Source organism: Ischnura elegans, chromosome 1 (assembly GCF_921293095.1).
Source record: "Ischnura elegans chromosome 1, ioIscEleg1.1, whole genome shotgun sequence".
NCBI classification, from domain to species: Eukaryota; Metazoa; Arthropoda; class Insecta; order Odonata; family Coenagrionidae; genus Ischnura; species Ischnura elegans.
Window position 1 is genome coordinate 87,529,621 of NC_060246.1, and position 16,538 is coordinate 87,546,158.

Genomic DNA, 16,538 nt, shown 5'->3' on the forward strand with positions numbered 1-16,538 from the left:
ATTAAAATGGTGCACGTTGGAATGTTCTAAGTTAACTTTGGCTCTCAATTTGGCCTATTTTCTACAACTTTCTATAGACATACCCTTTCCTCTTTGAAGTAATGTTTGTGATTGTGTCTGAGTGTTTGAGCTGTCTGAAAAATAAAATACAATTTACTATATGTATTTGGTGAGATGTGACGTATGTTTAGTTGACAATTTTTGGAAGAATGTTATTAACGGCGAGTGTGTGTTTGAAATTACTTTCAGGTCAATGTCACAATGCCAGCCTTCTTATTGGATTCCGAGAAATATATTGAAGGTATTGTCATGGCTAACTACACCAGTGGTGCACCTGTTCGAGGCAACCTTACTTTGAAGGCATTGATAAAACCTGTTTCTAGTCAAATTGGAGGCAATCAACGATATCACAGAACTGAACCTCGTTATTACAACTTTGTAAGTAGTATTCAGTAATAGAAATAGTTGCATGATAATAATTTAGATGTGAGATAAACTATTCAGTATCTTTAATAATGGTATTGGTCCATCATAATGTAAGGAGGAGGTGCTTGTTAGTTGGAGATACCTTCCACTGCAATTTTTCCATTGTGATGGGTTATTCAAGTTCACTTTTGTGCCAGTGTTCCTCTTGATATATGGAGGCCTTAATCAACATATCCTTATTTCAAGAAATACCAGATGTCACTTTGGCAATTTTAAATGGCGAACTAAAGCAATTTTGAGATATACAGGTGTTTTAGCAGTGCAACATAAAGTCAAATGGATATGTAATCAACTCTGTTAGTAAATATTATCTATTGAGAGAATCCAGCTCTTCAGGAGTTTGCTGCTTATGTGAAATAGTAAAATTAAACCTTGAAATTTGACTTGTGGCTGTGAAATACATGCATGCTCATTATCATTTACAGAATGAAGAATTTCCATTCTGGTTCCCTGAGCCTGATCCAGAAAAAGAGCTAGAGAAAGTACCTCACATGAAGTTTGTAAGTATATAGTGGATGATTCATTGACAATACGTATATTTACACATGTTACTTTTCTTGATTTACTCTTTTCTCATTTTTTATAATTATTTGCTGATATTTTTTTCATTGGCTTCCAGTTCCGTGGTGTGTATACATTCCGATTTCCACTGTCTGTTATTTCCGAAGCTGTTAGCCGACTTGATGGCACAGAAGTACAAGTTTTTGCTACAGTGGGTGATCACTTCTTGGATGAAGTAATTGAAGGCTATTCATCAGTTCGCATATTTAACTCATCACTGAAGGTCTCATTCCTTGGTGGAAGTCCGCAAGTTTTCAAACCCTCAATGCCTTTCCAATGCTATGTGAGTATATCATTCGTAGTGTTTGTTTTCAATTAATTAAATTTTTTAAAGTGATAATTTGTGACAATGCCCAATTTTTATCTCTTACTTCTACTTAAGGACAGTGTTGGAACTAAGGAGTAATATCTTTCACTTGCAGAGCCTATTATTGCTATTATTTATTACATTAGAATTAGTATTGTATGTAAAAAATGTCATTTTAATGCAGGAACTAATTTGAAAATTCACTCTTTCAGCTTGCTGTTTCTTTTCATGATGGCTCTATGTTACCAATCGAGCGTTTAAGAGAAAGCCGAATGGAGATAAGGACAGAAATCATTTCAAGAAATGGAGGAAGAAGGTCCCTTGATGTGATAGAACCACCTATGTCCACAGATTATGAAGGCATTTGGGAAGTAAAAATTGACCTTCGCTCCATGCTTGGTAAGTGTTCAACTCTTCCCTTCCCGAAAATGGGCAAAGACTTTGACCCTCCCCAGCTTTGTTCTGATGCCAATGAATTGCAAGCTTCTAACTTCCACATAAGGAGTGCTTTAATTAGTCTGTGGACCTCTAATTTATCCATAAGATGCTAATTTGTTTAGACAGGTGAACGTCTTTGCAATTTCTACTAGTTAAAGAGATGGCAGTCCCCTTTCAGTTCCTAAAGAGGCTAACATTTCTAGTAATGGAATCTCATCACTTTCCTCTCCTCTCACTGGGTTTCCCATCTAATGGCTACTGACAGAGAGTCTTTACTGTGTTAGGTCTTTTTTGTCTACAAGCACTTACCCTGTTCGCTTTTCCTACTTTTCCTGGCCCATGTGAAGAATGTCGTGAAAAGACAACCGGTAGATATGCCAACTCACTCATGTGTTAACCCAGCATTGTCTGTATTAAAACAATTGCTTTACTTCAATGAACGACCATATTTAAACCAAAAAGGGACTGCTACCTCTGAAATCATAATAAATTTAAGCTCCTTCCTGGTTACAATGTGGTTTATGTTGTAACCATTTCTGATAGATATTAAGGGTGGAAAGAGAACTGTACATTCTTCCCTCTGACACTGTTATCCTCCCCATTAAGTACGTATTTGTTCCATCCATGCCTTCTGTCTCCTCCGTATCTCATCTAAAAGTTGCCTCTCCTAACCCACTATCTCCAGCACTTCATTGTTTCTCTTCTTATCCGTCCACTTCACCTTCACCATTCTTTGTCGCACCCACACCTCGAACACCTCCAGTCTTCTCTTGGTCTCATCCATTAGTGTCTACATTTCCGCACTGTAGAGAGCTACACTCCAGATCAAATTCTTATCTAACCTTTTCTTTAAACTCTTACATAACGTTCCTCTCATAAGCCCCTTCCTATTCATGAGCACCTCCTTTAGTGACAATTCTCTTCCTGATGTCCTTGCTGCAGTAACTGTTTTTTTCTAAATTGCTGCCTAATTGTATGAATTTTTCTACCTGCTCAAGTTGTTCCCCACCTATTTTTATGTTGTGTGTCTCATAACCTTGGACTTCTTATGATTAATCCTCATGTCATTCCCCTCACAGCACTTGTCTAACCCATTCAGTAGACTCTTTGCCAACTGGCTAATCAATGCCTGATCATAAGCAAACCTCGTTGATTAAAAACAAGAGTCGTATTCCCATGTTTTTTTCTTCTTTTAGGTTTTTGGTTTCCTTATCAGAACAATTTTACAAAAGATAATGATAATTTATTGGAGAATTTCTTTTTTTACTCAGGCCTAGAAGACAGCAACCAGCGAACTAAGGAAATAACTAGGGATATACATACCCTTCGCTTGTCTGCATACTTCAAAGACAGTTTAGGAGAGAGAGTCACCACAGAAATGACAGCTTATGCTCATTATTCTCCAAATGATCGTCAGATTAAAGTGTACACATCAACAAGGCATGCAAAGGTAATTTTTGCATTTTCTAATTTCTATTCCTTTCATTTTATTTCACCTCTCATGTATCTCTCTGAATTTCAATCACAGAGTTTGAAGTATTTAACCAATAGAAAAATTATCATAAAAATATAAATGTGTATGAAGTGTGCAGTTGGAATGCCAGTTGGAGTGCGCTCATGCTGTGCATGTGTAATTGATAGCCATGATGAATATCCTCTTCACATTCTAATATCATTTTGCCTATTGCTGTAATCTTCATTCATCATACAAGATTACGATATAATCAATCTTGGTTAATAATTATGGAATAATATAAGGTTTTGATAATTTCTTCTTAGTTTTGACAATTTGTGTTATTATCATGATAAAATTATGTAAAAGATGTACCATTATGTGCTATCTCTTTATGATTTTTTAGGTTGGGGAGTATGCCATCCTTCATGTCCAGAGTAATTATTATCTGGAGTCGTTCGACTACCTCGTTATTTCAAAAGGTGCAGTGTTGCAGTCCGGACGGGAGTCAATGCAGGCCACTGTACGGACATTTGCATTAACTCTCGGTCCTGAAATGGCTCCATCATCCACAGTAGTTGTCTACCATGTTGGGAAATATGGTCATGTTGCTGCTGACTCACTCACTTTCCCTGTTGATGGAATATCAAGGAACAATGTGGGTAGAAAATTACACTATTTCAAGCAAATTTTTTCATTTCGTCATATCAATCTTAATTCTATGTATTTAAAAATATTCTTGGTGTAAAGAAATAAAACTTTGTAAGGTTCACTGTTATTTAATTTTTCCTGACGATGTTACCAAGTTACGAAACTCAGGTCATGCACATAATTAAATAATAGTGAACCTTACAAAGTTTCATTTCTTTATTTCCAATATGGAGAGGTTTCACAAAGTAAAACCTTAAGTTATCAGTTATATTTTTTGGCCTAAATTTGAATCTTATATTTTAGACCCTCTGGCTTCAATTAAATATTTATGCATTTATTATTTTCAGTTCACTGTGTTTGTGAATGATCGCAAATTTAGGACTGGAGATAAGGTTGAAGTTGCAATTTATGGTGAACCTGGAGCATATGTTGGACTTTCTGGCATTGATAGAGCATTTTACAGTATGCAAGCTGGCAATGAACTCACCTATGGATCTGTGAGTAGCTGATTTTTATTTCATGGGATAATAATTGTTTAGAATAAATAGCTTCATCTTTTGAACTGGATTTTCTTTACAAAATGTCTGCTTTCTAATGCACCAACATGAATAATGTGGGTCTCTTATTTTATAGGTCATAAGAAAAATGTCTAATTTTGGTGAAGAAGGAAATGGAACATTTGAGCATAAGTCATTCTCTCATGAAGGAAATCCAGATGAAATAATACACTTTCCATCCTCTACATTTGGAATTGATGCTAATAGAACATTTGAGTAAGTATTTTTAATATGAAATTGTTTGCAATATGAATCTAAATTATTGACAGACCCATCGTTTTACAAAAGGCACCTGTTTTTGGACCCAATTCAGTAGGATGCCTTTTCCCTCCCCATACACAGATCTTGACCCTTCAGTGTTAATAAGCATCCCAAATTGTGGCATGAATAGTTTGTAAATGTAGAGCATTTGAAGTTTTGTTGACAATTTTTTTTGCTCTTTTTGATTGAGTTTAATAATTAGGAAATTGTTTTGCTGGGATGTGAAATTAAAAAAAAGGCTAATTATTTATAGCCTAAATGAATTTTGGTAAAATCTTACTCATAAAAAAAAAGTGTAAATAATATTTGTCAATCACAGCAAAACATTTTGCTAAAGGTATGAAAAATTATTCAACCCAGCCTCTAAAAAGAAGGCTTAATCCTTCCCATAGGTTTTGAGGGGTTGGAGTCCCTGAGGTAATAGCTTTAGTGCTTGTTTTTGCAACTGAAAAATGTGTCGTACGTAAATGATGCCATCCCAAAGAGCAGTCACTATACCAAAAATATCCAGACAACATTTTCGGCATTAACATATGACATCTGTGCAATATCCATTTTAATCCCATTAACATTTTATGGATATCTATCAAATATCCAAAGGGTCCACCAAACAACGTTGCAGCGATGTCCTATTGGTGGACATGGGGGTTCATATTGCAATATCTCATAGAAATCTTTACAACATGTCATGACAGGGTTCCCACTCAACCGTGAAAACCTTAAAACCGTGAATTTAGTCTACCGTGAAAAAACCTGGAAATAGCTGTGAATTTTGTCACAAAACCTTAGAAATCTCTCAAACTTGATTGTAGATCTACGATAGACCGATTAAAAGAAAAATCGATGTCTCGATCATGTTTCAAGGCCATGAAGATACTGTCCACTGATTTTTCTGCACACGTGTATTCGAAGCGCAATTATTAATTGGTCCGTGTGCCATGACAGCACATTGACCTTAAGCCTGCGATTGGAAGACATTAACCCTGGCAAAAAATCAAGCACTTCTTCACTTCCCTGCCACCCTGCTCTCTCCCTTTTCCCACTCACACCCTTTAGCCGGACCTGAACTTTGCTAACTATAGATGACGTCATAAGAGATAGTGCTTTCATTGCTGTGTTTGCATTCAAGGCATCTGTTGCGTTTGTTACATTTTTAGTTAACATGCGGCTGATGATTTTTGTGTGATCAAAATTTCTGCCTAAAGTACCTTATCTACGAACCGTGAATTTGATGGCATTTATACTGTGAAAACCTGGAAAAAACCGTGAATTTTATAATGTAGTTAGAGTGGGAACGCTGGATGAATATATAATGGGTGTGCTTATTATGGTTTTTGGTTATCTCCAGTCATAAAGACAAAACATTTGTGCTCTTCAATTCTATACTGAACATTCGTTACCAATTAATACTGTTTGGAATAACAAGTTTTAATATCATTGATATTACAACTTGGAAATTTATGTAATGTTATTTTTATAATTTATATATATACATGCTTACTTCCTATTTTATTAACTTCATTTTGGTCTCTCTTTTTTCTCCTGAATAATTTTTGCTATAGATTTGCTGGATTAGTAATCTTCAGTGACATTCCGATTCCGAGACGGCCATCAAGTTGCAACCTGACCATATACATGGAATGTCTTTCTGGAACATGTGTTCGAAAGGAAAAGAAATGTGATGGAAGGAGAGATTGCGATGATGGTACTGATGAAGCTGGATGTAAGTACCTTCTTTGCTTTAAATCATGTATTCTTCACTGTTGGCACGTTTATAATGAGGATGCCTGGGGGCAGGGCCTCCCCCAAAATAAGGAATATATTATGTGCTGTAGTCTAAATTATTATAATTAATCATAGGTGACTACATGACCATGAAATCCAATGATACTCATGATACCTATTGTTATACATAAATTGATAATTATGTATTATATATATTCCATGGGGTGTTCTTATTAATGATAAGTAAACTGAACCTTACATTGGCCCTCCCCCACACCAATATTATCATCAATCGATCATCTTAAATCACTTCTGAGTGCTATTAGTATGTGTAAGAGGTAGGTAGAGATAGGCAAATCCAAAGGGCTGAAATCGTCTGACTGAATTTCACAAATATTCCTGAAGCGTCCTGACAGGCAAATCACCTCTCATCATTGAGGTTATGCTATGGATTGGAGACAAACCATCGTTTTTAGTTGCTAATGGTAGTCATCCCTTGTGGGACAATTGCAAAAGAAGGGCCCATTTCCTCTTTAAATCCAAATGACCCATCATTTCATAAAGGATGAATTAAAAGTGGTATTATATACATGTGTGTGTATCTTTCGTTGGATGTTTATTATTTCTTCTTTAATATCTTACTGCCTTCACCAATGATATTTTCTTTACTTACCAGGTCCTAATGATGATAGAAGCTCTCTGACCGAGTTCAGGAAGTTTCGCTTCAACAGAATCCAGAGGCAGTACGAGAATGTATGGCTATGGAAGGATGTGAACATTGGTCCTCATGGTCGTTTCATTTTTACCGTTGATGTCCCCATTCGACCAACTCATTGGATGGTGTCTGCCTTTGGTGTCAGTCCCACTCATGGATTCGGCATGATTAAAAAAGCTATTGATGTAAGTCAGCTCTATGTATGAAGTAATAGTTGTTGGATACATGCCCTCATTTTATTTAAGAAGTGAAAATAATCATTTAATGACAACATTTTCATTAAATCCTCTGCTTTTATAGTACATTGGCGTGCTGCCCTTTTTCATCAATGTTGAAATGCCAGATGAGTCTAGACAAGGTGAACAAGTTGGAATTCGTGTCAGCGTATTTAATTACATGACTACAGATGTTGAAGCTGTGGTTATTCTGGCAAATTCTCCCGACTATAAATTTGTGCATGTGGAAATGGATGGAATTGTGAGTATTTGTTGCACATTTTTCGAAGGTGTGTCATTTTGTTGTACGTATGATTTTGAATTCAATTACTCATTTCCTCACTCTGTTCCAGGTGCGCTCATACAACCCTCGCTTGTCGTCGGGTGAGCATCAGTTTTTCGTGTGGATAGCAGCCCAGGAAGCGGCCGTCATACATGTACCCATTGTGCCAACAAGGCTTGGTGACATATATGTCACTCTAACTGCCTCATCCCTTCTAGGGAAAGACACTGTCACCCGAAAACTGCATGTTGAAGTAAGTGTTTTCTTTGCTGAACAAATAACAGAAAATAGTAGATCCATGTCATGCCTCCCTTGTACAACAATACATATATATTTGGTGTGGATCTCTCCATGTCTTACCCCAAAGTTGCAACAAGAGTAAAAATCTCTCAGAGGAAAAATCAGTTTTCTTGGCAGGGATTGGAACCTGGATCTCAAGAATTTGTGCCAGGTGTTCTACCACCTGAACTACCAAAGCTACTTCTTCCCCTGCAGAGTTTTTTTGATGACTTTTGAAGGGTTTTTTTTTCCTCTGTGGAATTTTTGCACTGTATATAAGCACGTGGGGATAACTCCGTAAAGGAATTCCTCTGGCTAGTCCATGGTTATTCCTTGAATAGTTACAACGAGTAACTTACCCATCGTCATTAGGTATCGAGGGAACTAGGTGACTTGAAATCTTGGATTACACCCGAATCAATGAATGGATAGATCCTACCACTCTATTCTACTTGAATTCCTTTATCTTTGATGACAATCGGCAAGGTGCTCATCACCGTGCTTGAAGAAGACATGGAGAGCCAAGCCTATTGTGAAACCAGAGAGAATTTTGCAGATAGCACTGGAAAAGCTCCAAACATTGCATATTTGGTTAATATGGCAGATTATTTCATTGATGTAAAGCTGGATTAGCATATTCTTAATTTTTTGTGAGCTTTGATTAAAATAATTTGCAATGCAAATAAAATTTTATAAGCATTCTTCCAAAATCATTATATTTTCTTCAACGTAATGGTACTGTTCTGATAAAGACTTTTCATACTCTTGTATGAAGAACTTTAAATGCATATTTAGATGTTTGCAGTTTGAAACAAACATAAACATAGCATAAAAATTGTTTTCAAATGTTACATGGTAAATTAATTTAATAGATGGGATGAAGAGCTGTTGAACGCTAATGTTGATGTATCAGTTACAAAATGAACCCTTTGAAGCTGTAGTTATAAAATAATCATTAGTTATCAAATAAGTCTTTCTGTATTTTTCATGGTGTAGAGCATTTTTTTCACCTGGATAATCAATTGATATTAATTTTTGAAAGGTGGGTATTGAAAATATTTTTATTTTAAGCCTTAAGCTTAGACTTAAGTTTAAGTACCTATTCTATTCGTTTTAGCTGTAATGGGCCATTGGTTCAAATTAATTTTCTCTTTTTTTTCAGGCTGATGGTTTGCCACAATATCGTCACCAGTCAATACTCTTGGATTTGAGTAATCGAGCATACATTTTCCAGTATATGCATGTCAATGTAACTGAGACTCCCATCATCACCTATGCCGAAGATCGTTACTATGTCTTTGGTTCTAATCGTGCATTTGTGTCACTGGTTGGTGATGTAGTGGGACCAATTTTCCCGACTATGCCAGTTAATGCAACATCTCTACTCAATCTACCTATGGTAAGGGCTAGAAAATTGTCTTACATATTTTTCCATCAAGTCTGAGGATAGAGATTATTTTTTTTAGGTTTTTTAAGAGAACTTTTAGAAAAAAAAATGTCAGAAATCAAATTTTAATTTTCTCTACTGATTTTAAGCTTCACTTCAACAGAGTGACCTTCTTATCACATGAAAAGTAGATTGAAACTGGATTTTTTGTTTGATGCTTGTCTATGTATTTGATATTTTTAATCCCTAAAGTCTTCTATATATTTAATCCTCATAGTCTTCATATAATGCATGTGGGTATCATTTCCTAGTGGGCAGGGTATTGGGCTTCAGACCATTAGGTCCGGGGTTCAAATCTGAATCAACTCTGGCGATTTCCACTCATCATGACCCTGAAAATGCAGTTTCTTGGTCACCAGAACTTGGTGTAAATTATAGGTGGCTCCTTGAAAGCAATTAGCCTTCATACTGTGAATTGTGATATTGATGTATTATTGACTTAGTTTCAAGGCAAGATCTACTATCACCTAATCAAAGAAAGCTTTTGGTTGAAACACTAAGTTGTGATCACTGGAATGTAAAATTGTTGCCTTTATGAGAAGTGGTTTTCTGTTTTCATCATTCCTACTTCCTCATACACCCTAAATTTTGAAACCCTCAAACTGCTTTAAGCCACCTTTCTTGATGCGTAATGAGTGAAAACTGTTGAAGATTAGTGTGTATTGGTGGCTCACTCTTGGCTAGTCTTCATTTATTTCTTATAGTGATTCATTCCCAATGTGCTTGAAATTTTCAGGACTCAGCTGAACAAAATATGTTCAGTTTTGCTGCCAATCTATATACTACCATGTACATGCGCCTTATTGCTCAAAGAAATAGAACTCTAGAGAGGCAGTCCTTCCATCAATTGAACATTGGATACCAAAGGCAGCTGTCTTTCATGGCCCCTGATGGCTCATTCAAGCTTTTCCGCAGTGATTGGTATGTGAATTTAATGTTTTAGTTCACCTTTATTCCCTACGACTCAATTTATGGGACTAATTCAAGATACCTAAATTATTTTTAGCATGGTGCATGTTATTTTTATGAAAGGCGAAGCTTTTGGTAAAATGTATCTGATGATAATTTTTAACGTATTTCTTTTTTCTCCTAGGAACCAGTCTGCCTCAAGTGTTTGGTTGACTGCATTCTGCGCTCGAATCTTCCAAGAAGCCAGTTTCTATGAATGGGAAAATTTCATTTATATTGATCCAGAGGTATTGTCATGAAATAATTTAGTTTAAAACCATGTATGTCTAGTGATTATGCTAAACACCACTGTCGTTTTTGAAGCATCCCGACAAATCCTGTGTTTTTAGATAGCTACATATTTGCAGTGAATTAGTGATTTTAACCCTTCCATTTGTAATTAGGATATATCTGAGAAACTGCACTCTTTATGATTATTTTAAGGTGATTACCAAAGCTGTCCGATGGGTGTTGAAGCACCAGCTTCCAGAGGGATCATTTTATGAAACAACTTGGCTTCCTGACCGAAAGGCAAATTCAACGCTAAACTGGGGGCCTGATGACCAAGTGCAGCAAAGGAATATATCACTGACTGCCCATGTGCTTATAATGCTTGAAATGGTCAAAGATTTACAAGGGGTAAGTATTCATTACTTTAAACCCTTTGATGTAAATTAGAATTGCTTGATGGCGAACAGGTCTTAGCTTCCCAGATATTTTGCATGCTTATTTGTGGTATTTCACTATACAGTTCCCTATTCATCAGTACAAAAACTTTATGTATAGTCTGGAGAAAAAAATAAAGAATCCCACAAGTTGAAAAATCTTCTCAGAGCAGAGTTGGGTGTACCAGTTGAGGAGAGAAATATTCTTCATTCCAGTCAATGAATTTCATGCTGTCCTGCTCTGAGGCATAGTTATCAAATTGGCATCAAATAAGCACTTACTCAGCAGAGATTTTTTTTCAATGCGTTGTGAGAACTTTTTAACCAGGACTAATGATTAGTGATATGTGTTGGCAATGTTCAGTGAATGCAAAAATATGTAAATTTTAATCATCGGAAGGATGTTGACTTAGTGGAGATTTAAGTGTTTTATGTACAAGTGTGTACTGAGGTTAAATTTGGACTTAGGTATGACTCTATTCTATCTCTGATAATATTATTATTACTTTCAGGGGCTAGGATCAGAGGTTTCTTTAGCCCAAGGAAAGGCTATCCAATGGCTTGAGCGTAACTTGAACTTGCTTGAAAGGAAGGGAAATGCATATGAGGTAGCATTGGTGGCATATGCTCTAATGCTGAGTAAGTCATCTTCTGCCGAAGCTGCTTTTGGTATTCTGGCTAAACATGCTAGAGAGGAAGGTGGGTACTCATCCATTGTTAAATTTTGAAAATTTATATCGGTTCTTGGTTCTTCTTAGCATAAAGTATGTTAATTGGTGGAAATAAGTGTGGTAAATATTTACTGATAAATAATTAACCATTTTGCTACGAATGACATCTCTACAAGGTATAAATTTTTCTACGAAAGTGAATGAAAGAGGTTTTAAAACGGCGTCTATGTTTCTGCTCAAACAAACAAATGAGAAGTGTAAAAGGCATTGTTGCTAAGCTAGCCCCAAGCTGGCCTAAAAGATATGTGCCATGAAGGAATTCTTTTCAGGATGCCTTTGGTACCCTTTCTCGGTCTGCAAAAGAGGATTATCCCGACCCTTTGATGCAGTGCTGGTCAGTGCAGTGCAATAATAAACTTAGATATTATTGTGTAATTGGCAAATTGAGCATTTTAAGTTCATTCCTTATGTTTAGTTCTACAACTACAGATTTCAAACAGAGCTCTAGCATTATTTAAAATGTAGTTCGTACAAATAGGAATCCCCTAACAAATTGTTGCAGAGAGCATAATACGCACTAGAATTTCATTTAAAAGCTGCTAAAGCCCTAAAAAACTTAGATAATTCATTTCTGATATAATTAATAATGTTACTAAAACAAAAATGTTTTAGCAAAGCCATTGCATAAACAAATACTCGACCAGAACAGCATGCTGTTAAGGGGTACCCAAGTGGGAAACGGAGAAGATTATCTCAGCCCAGTGCCAGAGATAAAGGTTTGATACCCCTTTGGGCCCCAACCCAAGTTAGGGAAACAGGTACCTGTGAGAATCCTACGACAGTGGAATCTCCATTGTGGCAATGCAAAAAATATTTTTGGCTATTGTGAGGGAAGCAGGATTTTCTGACATGTGGCCCAGTTGCAAAAGGGTTAGTAGGCCTTCAAATTTACCCAGCCTGTGTTAGTTTACAGGAGTAAAACAATCTGGATACCCAACAGTGATTTTAAGCATTGTTTTCTTCTCATTGCTTTGTATGTTGCATGCATTTTTATTTTATGGATAAATTATGACATCGAACATCTGCTCTGAAAATTATTGTTGTTAATCAGTGATGTAATGGCAAAATTAGTAGTGCCATAATGCACTCTCCTTAACTTTTTTAGAAGTGAAAAATTAGTCTGTTTTTTTATAACAAAATATTATTTTCATTTTATTACAAAAATTTTTGTTCTGGTTGCGAATCCATATATATATTAGAAATTTTGAGGCAGCAAACTTGATAAAAGTGTTATTTGACTATTATGTCTTTTGTTAACCAGTGCAATAATGGCATTCCGGCGCACTCCGCCACCATGACACCACTGTTGTTAATGTAAAATATCAAGAAGTCAAATTCACTAATATTATCCAAGTGATTGAACGATAATGTCTACGTTATACTTAGCTTAACATGACTCAAGAGTTTGAACTTGTGCTCACAGGATCTTCCTGTTAATATTCGTACATTTTATCCTTTCCCATCTTAAGTCAGGCCTATACCATGACTATGACGATATGATTTTCTCTTATAGCTGTTACGTTAAAATATTTTCAAGAAATTTCTTTATTTTAATGTTACCTATCTTTTGTAGTTTGAACTCAGGTAAATATGTATGTACCCCTGTCTTGATTTGTTGTTTCTCAGTGGGGGCAAGAGTGATTTCTCTGTTGTGTTTTATGGATTACTCATATCATGCAGGATTAAAATACACTGAAAGCATCAGGAGAATATCATAATGGTAGAATAAATTGAATTGAAAAACATGATAACTAATTCCTTCTTTCTATTGATTCATTATGTTCCTTTAGGTGGACTCATGTATTGGGCGCGGGAATCACTGCCATTACCACCTTATAAGCTGGAAAACCAGAAACCATTTTCTCTTCCAAGACTACCCTATAAGTATGATGCAAGCAATATTGAAGCAACAGCATATGCTCTTCTAACTTATGTAGCCCGCCAGGAGCTGATGATTGATCCCATTGTGAAATGGCTTAATTCTCAGCGACTTACAGATGGGGGATGGGCTTCCACACAGGTATTTGCATGAGATTCTTTAAAAAATTTTGTCCATCAATGTGCACCAAAATTTATACGAATATATATACATATTACTTAACATTGAATGTGAAAGTAGAGAGCTGTATGAACTTAAATGTTGTTTTTCTTTGCCAGGATACTGCTGCAGCAATGAAGGCTCTGATTGAATACACTGTTCGATCAAGAATTCGAGATGTATCTCAGCTTACTATCAATGTGGAAGCAACTGCTCTTCCTGGGCAAGTGAAAACTCTCCACGTAACTGATAGTAATCTAGCTAATCTTCAACGAATTGAAGTAAGTGCTGCAAATCATGAGACTCTGGTTCCTCATCATTATAATAGTGTAGACATGCTTGCATGATTTCCTCCTTTATTAATCTGTCATTGCTAATGATTCATTTAATCTCAGATTCCAGAGGCCTGGGGAACAGTGAAAGTTCAGGCCAGGGGAGCTGGTTATGCAATTCTGCAAATGTCTGTGCAGTACAATGTAGATATTCCACGATTTCAGACGGAACCACCAGTGCCAGCTTTCTCTCTTTACACACGTCCACACTTCCATGGTCGTAACCAGTCTCATATCACATACAGGAGCTGTGCAAGGTCAGTGGACAATGTAATAAATTCAGGTTAAAATTTAAGCAATAATATCGAAAAGATGAGAATAGTGAGCTTAATGGCTATTGATTGCAAAAAGGAATGTCTCAATGCATGCTATTAGGGGTGAATATTATTAACTTGCATTAAGAGAGCAATTTCATAAATTATTTATTCTTAAGATATGCATAGTCATAATAATATTTTTCTTGCTTAAACACGCATGTATTGTTAAGTAATAGGGACAGATTTATAAATTCACATATGTATATAAATTAAGTGTTATCCACATGAGGAAATAAAATGGTCTACATATTTATCTGTATCACTGTTTAGTCAACAATTGGTGACATCATTTGTAACCACCTTAGCTAGGTCTAGTGAAGCATGTTTTGACTTACCTGATTGTACCACAAAGCTTGTGTCATAAGCAAATATTGATGATTGTACATGGTCTGTTTGCTTATTTGTAAGATCATCTATGAATATATTGAGGGGAATAGGGCCAAAAATTGAGCCCAGAGAAACTCCAATATTAATTTCTTGTATGCGAGATTTAGCTTGGCCAACCGAATCATATTGCTTTCGGTATGATAAATATGATTTGATCCCGTCTATGGGAATTCCACATATTCCCAAGGATTCCAATTTTTCGATCAATAGGTTATCTACCATTTCAAATGCACATGATAATTTACGTGAAGGCCAAGAGTATCATATTTTTGTCAAGAGAATTCAGAACGTTGTTGACCATATTAATGATAGCTAAATGAGTGGACACTCCTTTGCGAAAGCCATATCAGGTAAGGAGATAAATACGAAAGATTTTCCAAAAAGGGATTTATTTTTTTACCATATGATACAAATAGTATGTTTGGAAAAGAACTTTGGACTTGGGTGTTCAGAAAAATTAGTCCAATGCACATGTTTTTGGATATGTAGAACCTTGCCATATGAATTCACTTGGTGAATGCCATGTCATAATTATGAGAAAAATACCATAGATTGAAATACGTTTTATCTATTAGTTTGAAATCATTCAAACTTGCTAGTGTAGCAAATTGAATTTTGCATTGCTCGAGTTCATTTGATTTCTAAGCATATGCATTGCTCCAATAATAGTGTATTTGCTTCATACGTATCTTACTACGGGGATAAAAAGTTGTCAGATTGTATCGCATGGAATGATGGTATGCAAATTAAATGTTTTTGTCAAGAAAAACAAAAATGTGGATCTGGATAACATGGAGAAATCCTAATCCAAGCAAAACTTTTCCACACAGTTGGACTTATTTGGAAGAAAGTGAGCGCTCAGGAATGGCTGTATTGGATGTTGCTGTACCTACTGGATACATAATTCAACAACAAGATCTTGATGCATATGTGACATCAAAGCAAGTACCTCATCTCCAGAGAGCCCGATTCTTAACTAAGAAAGTTGTTTTTTACTTTGACTATGTAAGTAACCATAATGCAGTTGGTATTCATGCCACTTTCTTAATTTAATTAAGAATAATACATTATTTGTAAAAAAAAATGAGTGAGTGAGCGTACATTTTATTTCTGTGCATGAGGGAAAGTAAATTTAGAAATTCTTTTGATCATTAGCTACGCTTTAGTAGTGCCAGGGCGGTTGAAAAGTCAAGAAGCGAAGTTCAGATATGGCTAAGTGAACAGTTTCTATGGCTAGTAATAATCTAATTGTAAAGTTTAGCCAGTTTTAAAATTCTTTCCCATTTGAATAGGATTTCTGTAGTTTCCTTTCAACTGTGATTCAAAATGTGCAGCCATAGTGGATAAGGTTGCTTAGCTTGAGACTGGTGGTTTGAGGGTTAAAATCCGGGAAAACCAGAGTGAGACTATTGGCATTCAAAAACACACATTTTGGTGGTAGATTATGAGACATCAAAGATTTCCAAGGGAAAGGAACTGGCCTCCTATTGTGAAGTTGTGCAATTACCTATTAAATTAGCTTTTGATTTTATTATAGAAAAAATTGAGTACCTACTGATTAAAATTTGATTCAAAAAATGAACTTTGGTAATCATATATACCTGTTTATTTTCAGTTGGACAAGCATGAAACTTGCGTTAACTTTACCATTGAGCGATGGCACCCGGTTGCTAACATGTCACGGTATTTACCCATTCGGGTATACGACTACTATGCTCCAGGTATGTGAAAAATGATAATAA

At 35.8% G+C, this 16,538-nt stretch overlaps 2 protein-coding genes across 2 annotated transcripts in view; one reads left to right on the forward strand and one right to left on the reverse strand.

The window, feature by feature from the left end:
- The window catches only part of LOC124165361 (CD109 antigen), a 74,892-nt gene that overhangs the window by 54,325 nt on the left and 4,029 nt on the right, over positions 1 to 16,538 (forward strand). Inside the window, exons 6-27 of the mRNA XM_046542740.1 lie at positions 250 to 438; positions 912 to 986; positions 1,106 to 1,330; positions 1,567 to 1,753; positions 3,064 to 3,242; positions 3,652 to 3,903; positions 4,244 to 4,393; positions 4,530 to 4,669; positions 6,277 to 6,437; positions 7,116 to 7,339; positions 7,455 to 7,631; positions 7,723 to 7,905; positions 9,094 to 9,330; positions 10,115 to 10,299; positions 10,472 to 10,574; positions 10,771 to 10,965; positions 11,504 to 11,690; positions 13,513 to 13,742; positions 13,880 to 14,041; positions 14,156 to 14,349; positions 15,627 to 15,801; positions 16,412 to 16,517. Of these exons, the coding sequence (XP_046398696.1) occupies positions 250 to 438; positions 912 to 986; positions 1,106 to 1,330; positions 1,567 to 1,753; positions 3,064 to 3,242; positions 3,652 to 3,903; positions 4,244 to 4,393; positions 4,530 to 4,669; positions 6,277 to 6,437; positions 7,116 to 7,339; positions 7,455 to 7,631; positions 7,723 to 7,905; positions 9,094 to 9,330; positions 10,115 to 10,299; positions 10,472 to 10,574; positions 10,771 to 10,965; positions 11,504 to 11,690; positions 13,513 to 13,742; positions 13,880 to 14,041; positions 14,156 to 14,349; positions 15,627 to 15,801; positions 16,412 to 16,517 (3,916 nt within the window). The remainder of the gene's footprint in view (positions 1 to 249; positions 439 to 911; positions 987 to 1,105; positions 1,331 to 1,566; positions 1,754 to 3,063; positions 3,243 to 3,651; positions 3,904 to 4,243; positions 4,394 to 4,529; positions 4,670 to 6,276; positions 6,438 to 7,115; positions 7,340 to 7,454; positions 7,632 to 7,722; positions 7,906 to 9,093; positions 9,331 to 10,114; positions 10,300 to 10,471; positions 10,575 to 10,770; positions 10,966 to 11,503; positions 11,691 to 13,512; positions 13,743 to 13,879; positions 14,042 to 14,155; positions 14,350 to 15,626; positions 15,802 to 16,411; positions 16,518 to 16,538) is intronic.
- LOC124165371 (testis-specific serine/threonine-protein kinase 3-like) overlaps positions 3,805 to 16,538 on the reverse strand; it is a 33,333-nt gene continuing 20,599 nt past the window's right edge. Inside the window, exon 6 of the mRNA XM_046542788.1 lies at positions 3,805 to 3,877. Coding sequence (XP_046398744.1) covers positions 3,869 to 3,877 — 9 coding nt within the window. The 3' untranslated portion in view covers positions 3,805 to 3,868. The remainder of the gene's footprint in view (positions 3,878 to 16,538) is intronic.